The 12,945-nt window shown below is 54.3% G+C and overlaps 1 protein-coding gene across 1 annotated transcript; it reads left to right on the top strand.

Annotated features, from left to right (window-relative positions):
• The first annotated feature begins 248 nt into the window (after window positions 1-248).
• TMEM170A (transmembrane protein 170A) lies at window positions 249-6,088 on the top strand. The gene is made up of 3 exons (XM_085301127.1): window positions 249-394; window positions 491-661; window positions 1,868-6,088. The coding sequence occupies exons 1-3, from the start codon at window positions 274-276 to the stop codon at window positions 1,996-1,998; spliced, it is 423 nt and encodes a 140-aa protein (XP_085157253.1). The 5' UTR covers window positions 249-273; the 3' UTR covers window positions 1,999-6,088.
• The last annotated feature ends 6,857 nt before the right edge of the window (window positions 6,089-12,945 follow it).

Raw genomic sequence — 12,945 nt, 5'->3', positions numbered from 1 at the left:
CCGCCGCCGCCGCTGCTGCTGCCGCCGCCGCCTAGAGCGTCGCCGCCGCGGCGCAGGGCGCCCCCTGCCAGGGCGGCCCGACAGCGCGTCCGCCAGGCACCGCCGAGCGCCGCGAGCAGCGAGAGAAGGGGCAGGCGGCGGGCTAGAGCGCCTTTAACGGGCCCGGCCAATGGCGCCAATCGGCGCGCGGAGGGGCACTTCCGGCAGGGGTCCCGGCGTGCTTTGCGGGCTYGAGGAAGGAGGGTGGGGCGCGCGGCGCTCCATGGTGACGGGATGGAGGGCGGCGAGGCGGGCGGCGGCGGGGGGCTCCTGCAGCAGATCCTCAGCCTCCGGCTGGTGCCCCGCGTGGGCAACGGCACCACCACCTACTCCAGYCCCCTCTCCACCTTCCCAGGTACCGGCGGCCGCGGCCTCGCCCCGCCCGCCGCGGAGCGGCCCGAGGCGGCGCAGGCCTCACGCAGGCCTCACGCCCCCCTCTCCTTGCCCGCAGAGATGTGGTACGGCGTGTTCCTGTGGGCGCTCGTCTCCTCGCTCTCCTTCCACATCCCCGCCGCGCTGCTGGCGCTCTTCACGCTGCGGCATCACAAGTACGGCAGGTTTATGTCCGTGAGCCTCCTGCTGATGGGCATCGTGGGACCCATCACGGCCGGGATCCTCACAAGTACGCCGGGCGCTGCGCTGCGCGGCGCGCGCGGCTGCTGCCGCCGGGAGCTCGCTCGGTGACCGCGCCGCCCTGCGCTGAGAGGGGATCGGTGTTTCAGCTAGCTTTCRCCCTCAGCCCGTGCTTGAGGGGTACTCTGATGAGCTGATAAGAGTTGAAGTAAGGCCGCTCCGCCCGCTGTGCCCTGAGCGGGGGTGCTGAGCTTGCCCGTCAAATGCAGAGCCGCGATGCCAAGGCGCGCTTTCCAGATCCGGGGAAAAGCCACTTACAGGCTTGGTGGCCRTGCCTGGAACTGGATGATGCTCCCAGCTTATGGGCTGTGGAGATCGTAGTGTAGAGCACTGAGGTGAGGATGTGAATGTGTCCAGGAAAGCCCCATCCTTCTGCAGCTTACCGAAGCCACAGCAGGGCTTTACTGACACTTTACCGAGGAATCTTTGTGTTGCCACCAGTGTGTGTTTCTTTGTGGCTGGGAGCTGTCACAGGTCCTCCCTGTTTCTGCCAYTCTCCCAGCTTGTACGCAGAGGTTCTGATCCCTCTCCCATATAACACCTTTGTGCCCTCCAGGCGATCCTTCCTTGAGTCTCAGCCCCTCTGTAGTAGAGCGARTGCTTTCCCTGTGACTTCTGGCACTATGAACAGTCCAGCACATCCCCTCATTGAATGGGCTCTAGATACAATATCCACCTGCTCTAGGGGACTTCTTATGCTCCTACAGGATAAAATGCCTTTGCCTCCATCTTCATAGTACAGTTTTGACAATGTGCTTTCTAGGAAGGCTGGGAAATGAAACTGTGTGCCTAGAAGGTCATCTTGGATATTGAGCGCTGATAGTTTTCACGTGTAGACTGACCTCTCTCACTAAGTGGCCTCTGCTGTCACAGTGTTAAGAAGYTGCTAGTCTCAATAGCTAGTTAACCAGGGTAACCTTTTCCAAGTAAATAACTTTTCTGTTTAATGGGCTTAAAATGTTGAGCTTAATAGTTTGCTGATAATTGTTGGTTTGGGCAGTACGTGTTAGCAGCTAATTTCTGTTATTTACCTTTAATCAAGTATGAACATGCTGCTTGAGCTCTTGGTGATTCAGCAACCTATTTAACATAAATAATAAGTTAGTCATGAAGCAGTGTGAATTCCCTGTTCATTCCTCTAATGTAAGTGTATATTTCACACATTTAATATTTCTGTCTTTCTGTCTCTTCACAGGTGCTGCTATTGCTGGAGTTTACAGAGCTGCTGGGAAAAAAATGATTCCTTTTGAAGCCCTCATTTTAGGAGTGGGTCAGACATTCTGTGTGGTGGTAGTTTCCTTTCTACGGATTTTAGCCACTCTCTAGCTTTTCTTCAGACACAAGAGATCAAAGATCAAAGGAAGAGCAAAGAATGAGCCACACGTTCAGTCTCTGTGAAGCCAATAATGAGGAAGCGCACCTCGAGGTGTACCTCGGTGTGTGCTTTCTCCCCTGCTTAAAGGGTGCGCGCAGGCATGTTCCTGCCTCCAACGTGGTAGCAGAGGCTCGCAGAGTCTCTTACTGTGACAGACAAGATACTCAAGATCCTCTTTGCAGATTCTAATGTGAAGGGTTGTGCGCCACAAGCATATGTTGGGGAATGTGGTTTCTTTAACTTACGTTGCTCATGTACCAGCCATAATATCTGGGTTAGTTCTCTTACGGCACTGCTGAAGCCGTACTGCTAAGAGCTAGTATTTACAGGCAATGCTCCAAGCATCGGATGCTTTCCAACTGGAATATGCCATTATATTGGTCTGCAGTCTGCTATAGATTTGGCTGAAGGTAAGGTAAAAATAGTTAATTTTGTTAYGTTTTGGTAACACTAAGTGCCAAGTGAGATTTTATTTTTCTGGAAGATGGGAAAAGGACTTCTGGAGGAGGCTTATGAACATTTCACAGGTGATGAATTGTGCTAGTAACAGAATGCACAGAATGCAACTAAAATGTGACACAGGTTATTTTGGGGTAGAAGTATTACTACAGAATGACATGGTGTCTTCAGAGTTCACTTAATGCGTCAGCCTGTTGCTGCTCTGTTTGCAGTGAACCTAAAATTTTCTTGATGAGAATTTTTTTTAAATGAGAAACTTGATCTTTTTTCTTTTTTGTGCTCCATCTTTCTAATACCAGATCGTAGTTATAGTGAGGTTGGGGAGCAGCRGAAGGAAAAATTACTTTAGATAGATTAAAGTGAAAATTTGTGTCTGAGAGCTATGGATATGAATGTTGAGGCAAGGGAAATAATCTATGTTAAAAGGATCACTATTTTTGTAAACTTCTATTACACTGGAATTCTTCAGACACTGTGCACCTTTTGTAAGCGAGGCAAAGCATAGCTGAACAAGGGCTACACCCTGTGACTGGTACTAGAAATCCCGGGGGTGGGTGTGTGCCCTGTTCCTTCTCAAGCTTTGAAAAAGACATTTATTTTTGAATTTCTTAWGTTGTCTAATTGCTGAAAATGTTCACATTGGTATTAAGTAATTGGAGATCTTCACTGATTTTGTAGATGTCAGTGGCTGGTATATTTAAAATTCAGCATGCTGCTTCAGTGAGAGCCTGCATGGCTGGTGCTGGGTTGTTGTGACTCACCATTTTCCAGGTGCAGAGGTGGTGAGTGTGCTGCATTATAAATATTTAGCCACAGTGTCCCAGTGGATCGTCTGCCTGCTAGGGCCCCAGAAGTGCCTCTTTGATTCCCGTGTTTCAGTGATGAGCCGTATGAACATATCCCCCAAACTGACCCTTACCAGCAGGCAATACAGTCTCTCTTAATGAAGTGTTTTAATTATTTTTAAGTGACTTTTAACCATTTCTGAACTCTCCCTTCTTGCCTGGAGGCACACTATGGGGTCAGGGCTCTCAGGTAGCTAGCTGTGTGCTTTCTGGGGGCTTGGCTTTTTGGGGGCCCTTAGGGAAGCTGAAGTTGAATCCCAAGGATTTGGCTGGGCACTGTAGCCAGCCCCATGATTTTGCTGTGATCCTGAGCATGGTCCTTGTTTGTCTATTATCAGCTGACAGTCACTTGGGTTGCTGAAGGAAAGTGTAAGCTGTGTCCGTAGCAGAACAGCAGCTTCCAAGRACACACTTCCCATCTGTGCTTTCACTGAACTTGTTTGCTTTCCAGGCCAGCTTGCCTGTTGTATCTGCTCCACTTTGTAAGGCCAGTTACCTTCTACGAACTTCATGGCCTCAGTGCTGAAACAACCCTAAACAGGGTTATGCATTTATCATGAGAAGGAAATTCTCTTGAAGTGGCAAGACTCATTTTGAATTGTCTGTTCACAGCTAGTGAAGAAAGTTGTTTTTCAGGAGCTGTTCACTGAAATTAGTCTAAATTATAGCTCATAATAATCCAAGGAATAAAGCCATGCAATTTAGGGAATACTTTAATGTGAACCCTTCTCCTTAGGTGGGTGAGGTTCAAACTGTAAACAAATGCTGCTTTAACCCTGCAGACTATAAACGTATAGTAAACACTGGATCTTCTGAGTGCCCTATATGCTGAGCTGCTTGTAGAGAGCTGGCCTTACCTTTTGCAGRAAGTGGGAGAAGGAGCGATGTCAGGCTGGGCCTTTCCTTCCCTCTTCAGTTCTGCCCCGAGTGAAAAAGCAGGAATGCAGTGGTGATGACCTGTTGAGACTTCTTTCCCCTCTCCCGCTTTTTATTTCAAACACTGCACACACAGCTTGTGTCCACAGTGCCTGGCTTAATTCATGTGAATTATCCTCTATTCTGTCTTCTGTGAGACGTAGCTCAGACAGGTTTGATGTTACGTTTTAGATGATGCGAGGAACTAATGTCTTGGGCACCTTCTGTATTTCCTTTGTTCATGACCTCAATGTGTGGGAAGTCGTAGCAAAGATTGAGCTGTCACTGGGAAAGCACTTTGCCGCTATGCTGCGTGTTATGGTGTGAGCAGTGTGCAGGTGTAGGAGAGGACAGTGCAGAGGGAGCACCGCAGCTGGAGAGGATTYGTCCCTGGCCAGGCTCTGTGCTGAAGCAGCTCAGCCTCAACATGTGGGTCCTAGCAGGGAGCCGTGACCTCGTTGCTGGGGCCCATGGGGGTCACAGAGATGGTGTGGGAGGGACAGGTCTTGGCACGGGGCTGCAAAAGCCTTTCCAGTGCCGCTCAGTGGAGTGGAGGATTCTTCTGCAGTAATGAGGTTGAGACCTGCATGACACACGTCCTTGCTGTTTAGAGCTCAGAACAAATGAAAAAAATCCTGTGATAAAACCCTCCAGCGCTGAGCTGCTGGAAAAGAGCCTCTTTTCTGCCTGTTGTAATCTCCCAACATCTCTTCTGAAGAGAGTCTGTTTCACTTGCAAATTCGCAGCGTGGCTACATTTTGGGTGTTGGGTGGCTGTACCTCAAGGGCCTGGGTGTGCCCAGATGTGGTCAAATTTGGGGGCAGTTCTTGCCTAAAAGGTGAAGTTATATGCTCACTGATCTTAACAATTGTTAGTCAGGGGGATGAGTTGTGTGTATTGCCCTGGTGCTCCCAGAGCACAGCAGGAGGCTGTGCAGGCCCAGCTCTCCTACATGCCTTCTCTACTTCCCTCTCYGGGAAAATCAAATTCAAATTGAAAGGGCGAAGTTACAGGAAGAGTACTTTGGAGTTGATAGAACCCGGCGCCAAGCAGTTTTCTCCTCTCTGCTCCATTGCTTTGGTCATTCTCTTTATGTTCCCTTCTTCTAAGTGAAGCAAGCATAGGAATCCCTTGAGTTGTCCTGCTGCTTTCAGGAGGCTTTGCTCGTGCAGAGGGATGCAGGAAGGCTGCCTCTGCTCTGTGCAGAAAACCAGGCTGAGCTCCTTCGAGGAGCCTTTCAGGGAAGAGCCCCTCCAAGCCGTGGTGTGCAGCCAGCCCGGCCCAGTTCTTCTGCTGAAGCGCACAGCGTGTTTGCACGGGCCTTGCTGCCTCCCCAAGTTTAGTTCAACTGCAGGCAGCAGCTTAGCCTGGAGCATGGCAGAGCTGTGGGAAGGAACGTGCCGAGTGGAGAGGTGAAAGCTGTTGCTGTGGCCTGGGAAAATGTGCTGGGATTGTTTGGGGAAGTCGACAGTTCTTGCTGCCCTGCAGTGCCACCTTGCCAAAACGCAAGTGGCTCCGCATCCCAGAGCGGGCACTGCTGGAAAGCCCTGGCCAGAGGGCCCGGCCAGGAGTGTCAGTCAAAGAAAAGCCTTCTGCACTAGAGAAGCGTCATTGCTTGAGCTCAGGTTTGTTGTCCTGCTTTCTGGGTGTGGACACAATGTGTGCTCATGTGCTTTCGATCAGCTTGACTTTGTACTTCCCTAACTACTGCAAGCAGTCATGAACAAACCTTTGTAAGATAAAAAACTGTGAATTTTATTTTTCTACTGACATGTCTAATCTTGGTGGTGACTACCAATAAATTCTCTAATGATTAAGGTGAGTGGAGTTTCTTTCCTTGACCCATTTCAGTGAGTCTCACCTCGAACAGAACAACCAAATGTCTCTGCTGCCATGGCCAGAGGGGCAGCCAGTTCCACGTGCTCCTTCCCCCGGCTTCGGCGCTGCGGTTTCTCCCACCCATCCTCGCTCCCCCGATGCTGCTGGGGGCTCTGTGTTTAATYGAAGGAGCCTTTGCTCAGGCGATGCAGCCCCAGGACCTTGAGGATGGCCTGCCGCACGGCGCCGACGCTTGGGGAGAGCCGCTGGCCCATGTAGATGACCGCTCCCCTGGCGTCGCTCAGGCGCCACAGCCTGCCGCGCGTGTCCCACCCTCGCTGCTGCTTTCCTTCCTGCCCGCTGTCGTCGTCCATCTCCGGAGGGGACGGCTCGGGCCGCGGCTCTGCGTGCGGCTGGGTGGCCCGGGGAGGGCAGGGCGGACGCAGAGCGGGGARCCGAGYGCGGGTCTCCGCGCRGGGCCGTTCGGGGGCCGAGAGCGGTGCCCGGGGCGCGTGCGCTCCCAGCGCCTCCCCGGCCGAGCCCCACTGGCGCTGCAGCTGCTTCGCCCGGACGTGGAGCTCCAGGGCCTCGCGGGCCTCCTCCGGCAGGAACAGGGCCTCCGCGGTGTGGAAGTACTTGGGGGCCGCGGTGGAGCACGGCGGCGGGGGGGCTGCGGGGGGCTCCGCACTGCGGACGGACACCTCGCGGGATCGCTGCGCTGCGGCGGGGAAGCTTCCCAGGCGGATCTCCAGGCACTTTGCCACACACATCTACAAGGCTCTTGGAGCCATGTGCCCGGCCACATGCCGTGGGAGCCGCTTTCTCCCCAGGACAGCTACGTGCACGGGCCCCCACAGAGCAACACCCACGGGAGCCTCAGAGCTCCTTTGCTGCTGCGCTTTGGGCAGGAGCTGCCTCGGCAAGGCATGGGGGAGGGCTGAGGGGAAAATTCATCCTGCAGCCCAGCCCCAASCTCCCAGGAAGGCTCAGAAACTGGGCCCAAGGGGTGGAGGTAAAGACAGCCGCCCACTGCGAGCCACTGCAAGGGCTCTGCGATGAGGGTCCCCACGGGGGAGTGCCAGGATACGGCCGTGTGGGGTCCCCATGACCGCTGCCGGGGCTCTGCAGGCGGAAGGAGCTGGGGGAGAGCAGGAGGCCTCTGCCCATGGTAGGCAGCTGCCTGCTCTGCATAGCAGGAAATAAGAGCACGCCGCAGGCTCCGGCATGCCGTTGGAGCTCCCTTTGCACATCCCTCCCCTCACAGTGACTGGCCCCCTCCCCAGCCAGCTGCTGGGAGCAGGGCAGCGGTYGCCCATGGGGGGAGGCACTCCACTGAGGTGCACATCAGGGGCTGCAGGGGGTTTCCTCGGGGGCCAGAGGCAGCCTGGCAGCTAGGAAAGGACAGGGAGCAGGAGAAGGACCACGGTAACTTGGTCCTTGGTGGAATTCTGTTGTAGAGRGCTTAGGTGGAGCACGGGGAGCTTCTGCCCTGCAGCAGTTTGGCAGCAGAAGACACACCTTGTGGGCTACGCTTGCCTCTCCCCATCAAAGTGCCAATGCATGTGTCCCTGAGCACAYGGACAGGGAAAGCTCTCATGTCTGCCAGCCAAATCAAGCTGCCTGCCCTGCAAACATCTGCTGGCTCTTCTGTCAATGGCAGACCAAACATCTCGGCCACTTGTCCACCATGGACAATACGCAGCAAGTGGGTCTCCTAGGCCCAAGTTCTCTTTCAACATGGATGACTAGCAAAATTGCATCAAGGTGAATTCTAGAGCAAGTGTCTGAGGCATGAGAAAGTCTTATAACTAAGTAAAAGTTCCCCAAAGCTGTCCCCAGGCAGAGCTTTCCCCCTGTTAAGCGGTGCCAGGATGGTTGTGGACTCAGGCATGAGCCTGGAAGTGGAGAACAGGATCTATCTAACCTTTCTTCAGCTTCCCTTTGGCTCCCCAAGTGGGATGCTCGCAGCTCTCCACATACTCCTCCTGTCTGCTTCAGGACAGGACTCACAGCTAGGCCATTGGGCAACTTGACTCGCAAGAAGGCTGCTTGAGATTGGACTTCTGTCAGCATGCCAGCTTTGCTGGGTGGTACCATTCAGCCGGGACACAAGGGACAGGTGCCAGCAGGGCCCACAACACTAGGCTTAAAAGATGGAGCGGGAGATGGCAGCAGGGACAAGAATCCTGTCAGTGCAGCGGAACAAGCAAGGAAGCTCATGTGGACAAGGGGAGGGTGATGCTGAAAGAAGCRTTTTTAAATGGAGACACCTGGAGAAAAAGCCTTCTATCTGCACCATGCGGGTCAGACCTAACTTCCAGGGCCTGCCCAGCTCACCCAGCAGCAGGCCAGAGACCTTCCTAGAGATGCAGCCAGCAACTTGCAGTGCCCACCTCTACCCCTGGCAGCACGTGCTGGAGCTGAGGCTGCAGATCTGCCCTTGGCCCGTTGGAGGACGGGAACAYGGTGCCATGCGCCCTGTGACTGCCCAAGTAAGACGCTCCCGAGGCTTTGCTCTTGGGTGGTGGCCCCTGCAATGAGAGGAACAGGTGCCAGGGCTTCTGGCAGCAACTCCAGCACACATTTCCTCACTTTCCACAGGGCTTCAGACATGCTCCTACCATTGCTCAGGCAGTACTGGCTGAAGAGCTACCAACATTCACATYGGCACAAAAGCCAGTCAGATTTCCAAGATAACCTAGTCCAAGGCCCATGTCCCAAGCATGGAGTTATGTGGGCCTTGCACTGCCCTGTCCAGCTCAGGCTAATGGAGTAGAAGGAAGATGGGAATCGCTGAGCAGCAGCTCAAATGGCATAGCAGTGGCACTCATCGGGGAAGAAACTTCTGGGAGACCACATGCGGCTGCTGAAAAAAGTTCTCAGTCCCTACTGCGTTGGATGACAGCAGCAGTGCTCCCTACACAGCTACCATACCACCATCATGGCAGCACCCCTCACCACAGAACGGTTACTACCGCCCTGATGCCTTTTATGGACTTCCTGGCAGCTTCGAGAAGCTTCTAACCAATCAGCGCTCAGGCTCGCCGCCCTTTCCTTTTATGGAAGGCTGCAGCCATTTCCCCCTTCCCGCCTCCAGGCCGGTTGGATCCGGTTYTCAGCTGCTGCGCTGTTGGGGGTCGGTGTGCGTGAGGGGGAGAGGTAGAGYGTAAAGWTGTGTTGCTRTTYGGCGTCAGMCATGGCTGCCTCTGAAGTATGTTTAAAGGTATTTTAACCTCCTCCTGGGGGATAGTGAAAAGCAGTGTATCCGCCTGATAGCTGCCTAAGGTGAGCTGCTGTGTGAGTGTTGGTAGTCCCTACTACAGGAGCCTGGCCTGGGCCAGAGATAYTCATGTCATAGAAGGAGACAAGAGTCTCGCAGCAGGATCACGATCCTGCGGAAGGGTCTGTAAAGTCTGTTGTCTTAGGCAGCTGTATCCATGTAAAACTGTCAAGAGAATCCCAACAAGGGATGGTAATGCCTACAGGGGATGGAGGCGTTAGGCCTCCTCGTGGGACTCAGGTAATATGCCATAGTGGGTGGCATGCACTTCAGATGGTCGCTGATTCCCACTGCGGTGACACCAGTAATAGTTGCCCCGGTGTTTTGTCAAAGGTGGGGTTTTTMTGTCTGCAATACATGAATTTTACATTGAGATCTGATGGGACAGTGTGAATGGTATGCTCAGATTGCTCACAATGAAAACTGCCTAAACATGATCAGTGACTTAAGTCGTCTTGGGAAGCGGCATAGTTAACAATTTTCCCACCACAATGGGAGCTGTTGGATTGGGCACAGGAGTGGTGAATTGCACAGCTTTAGAAATAGTGTTAGTAATGATGTCTAGAGGAGGGCAATTAAGATAAAATTGGTCAGACCATGGTTGTGGTAGAGGGAATGGACACAACAACGAAAGCCCTGGCAATTGGTATAAAAACTYGGAGGCTGCTCCAGCAGATTTTGCAGGAGATAAATAGTGGTGGTGACAACTTTCTGTCAAACACCAGCAGTGCTGTTGCTTGTGTTACCATGAGCTGCAGGGCTCTGTAGCTTTGAAATAGTGTCTGCAGCAAGGCTRTTGTTCCCCTGACTCCAGTGGCCCTCTGAGCCTCCTCGATGCTGGCTGTGCCTGAATGAGGCTGGGGTTGGGCTCAACTCCCTTCCCTCCCTTCGGCGCAAGCCGACTTGCAGCATGGGTGACAGGCCGTGGCCAAGGTGCRAGGTTGCGCTGTGTCAGGTAGCAGCCCTGCAGTGAGGTGACGGGACAAGGGATGTGCTGCCAGGCAACATGGCCAGAGAGACTTGTACTGCTTGTCTCCTGAGCTGTGCTGTTCTGTGACTGGGGGTGGCAGTTCAGCCCCCTGCGCTGGCTTTGTCCAATGGTACAGGCTGCCTCTGCTTTCCCTGCCCACAGAACTTGTGGGTTACTGAGAACAGCAGCACAGAGATACCAAGGTGAATGGTGTGTGTCACAGAGTCCCTTACCGAGTGCCCAGAGCTGCCGAGAAACAGGCAGGAGTTGCTGGGAGAGAGCAGGAGGTCCCTGCCCATGGCAGGCTGACACACTGTGGTCTTGCCACAGAGCTGCTTTTGCATGTCCCTCACCCCCCAGTGACCAGCCCCCTCCTCAGCCAGCTGCTGGGAGCAGGGCAGCAGCAGCCCGCAGCGGGGAGCACTGCCATTGGGGTGCATGTTGGGGGCTGCAGGAGGTTTGGCAGCTGGGAAGGATGGGGTGTGGGGGAAGAACTGCAGTAACTCAGCATTTCTCGGGGRCTTCTGTTACATAGGGCCCAGGTGGAGCATGGAGAGGCTCTGCCCTGCAGCAGTTTGGCAGCAGAAGATGCATGTTCTGGACTGTGCTTGCTGCTGCTCCCCACAAAGGCACCTACAGAGATGCGTGTGTCCCTAGATAGGGAAAGCACCCACATCTACCAGTCAGATCAAGCTGCCYGCCCTGCTAATGTCCTCTGGCTCTTCTTTCAGAGGCAGGGCAAGTGCTTTGGCCRCCGTGGACGATACGCAGCGAGTGGTCTCCCAGGTGCAACAGCTCTCCTTGAACCTGGTTGACTCCAGCAAAATTGCAGCAAGGCGAATTCTGGAGAGAGCATCTGAGGTGCAAGAAAGGCCTATGAAGAAGATTCCCAAAGCTGTGCCCAGGGAGAGCTTTGCCCCTCTTAGTGGTGCTGGGATGGCTCTGGGCTGAGGCAAGAGCTCAGAAGCGATCTAACCTTTGTTCAGCTTCCTTTTGGCTCCACGGGTGGGGTGCTCAACCTCTCACCAGGCAAAGGGAAGAGCSTATCCCCTCCAATCTTGCAGCTGGCTCTGCTGCATCCATATTGRGACCACCAAGGCTGTTGCAACACTGCAGGTAGCAGGACATTGCTTCCCCCAATCAGCTCGTGGCTCTGCACGCTCCTCTATCTGCTGGGAGCCCAAAGCATTGTTGAAGGGCGATGCAAGGGGGACCAGTGTCTAGGGAGTGGGATGAGCCCTAGCCAACCTGCCCAATGCTTCCACTTCCCCCACCCAGCAGCCCCCATTTGCCATACACCTGCCTGCTCTATTTGCCCCCTCACCTAGTGCGCGCCCTCCCCCCCCCCCAGCCCAGCCTTGCTGCTGCCATGGCCCACTGCAGGCATTGTCCTGCTGGTGTACCAGCCACAAGGGCCTTCCCTTGGGAAGTATGCCTTGGCCCTGAACTGTTCCCCCTGCTGACCCCATGGCACTGGCACCCTGGACCTTGGAGCTGGTGGCACAGAGGTGAATTTTTTTTTTTTTTTTTTTTCCTCTTTCCATGCAGGTTGCATCTGAGCACAACAGTGATGCACATCCATCTTCCTCCTTCAGAGGCACGTTAGAGGCTGACCCAGGTATTACCACAGTTTACAGCTGTCTTGGGACCATTGCTTCATATCGGGTCACTCTCCAGAGACAGACTGGGGCAGGCCAAGCCCCAGAAGGCACACGGAGCTGCAGAGAAACCTGGTCAGTCATTCACAGAGTCACAGGGTGGCTGGGTGGGGAAGAGGCTTCAGCAGGTCTCTGCTCTGACCTGCTGCTGCAGGTGGAGTGTCCAGAGCAGCTTTACCAAGGTCTGGCACTGTTGAGGTGCTGCTGTCTCCATGGATTCCCCCATGACACTGGGCCTCTGGTCCAGTGCCACAGATCTTTTTTTTCCTGTCTGTGCTCTGAATCTCCCCTGCTGTAACTTGTGCTGTTGCCTCTTGTACTGTCCCTAGACACCTCTGAGTAGTATCTGACTCGATCCTSTTGCCACCCTCCTGTTAGGCAGGTGCAGGCAATGGTCTGATCCCCCTTTGCCTTCTTTTCTCCTGGCTGAACAACAACAGCGCCCTGGGCCTCTCCTTGCRCCTACTGTGCTCCAGCTTCCCACCCCTTTGGGGTGTCCCTGCCCCGAAGCAGGTCCCCTGGAAGAGTGCATCTGGGTGAGGAAGGACAKGCCCTGGCAGCTGCAGCTTGGCCCATGGGCCGGGCTGTGGGTAGAGGAGATAGGCTCCTTGCCCAGAGGGCTGGGTGCAGGGCTGTGCGCGCAAGGAAGGCCTGCAGGGAGGGRGAAATGCAGCTGTGTTGTATTTTTTTTGTAGCACATCCTGCACTGTGGAAGCATTTGGCAGTGAGACAGGCCAGACTTGTACCCAACTCCAGTTTCAGCCTCCAACTTCTCCGGAGCCTCTGCCCTGGCGAAGAGCTTTCCTAATGCAGTGGGGCAGTGTGTGCAGCAGGCACTGGGTGCCTGTGCCCACAGAGAGTGCAAAGCAGCAGGTAAGGAAGGAGCAGCCCCAGAGCTCTATGTGTGGTTTCCAGTGTACCTAGCTCTCGCCATGCAGCAGTTAGTGTCCCCC

Source organism: Rhea americana, unplaced genomic scaffold, assembly GCF_003343005.1.
Source record: "Rhea americana isolate MKP2758 unplaced genomic scaffold, rheAme1 scaffold_172, whole genome shotgun sequence".
In the NCBI taxonomy this organism is placed as follows: domain Eukaryota; kingdom Metazoa; phylum Chordata; class Aves; order Rheiformes; family Rheidae; genus Rhea; species Rhea americana.
Note: the sequence above shows the minus strand (reverse complement) of the source record. Positions and strands in the feature narration are given on the sequence as shown.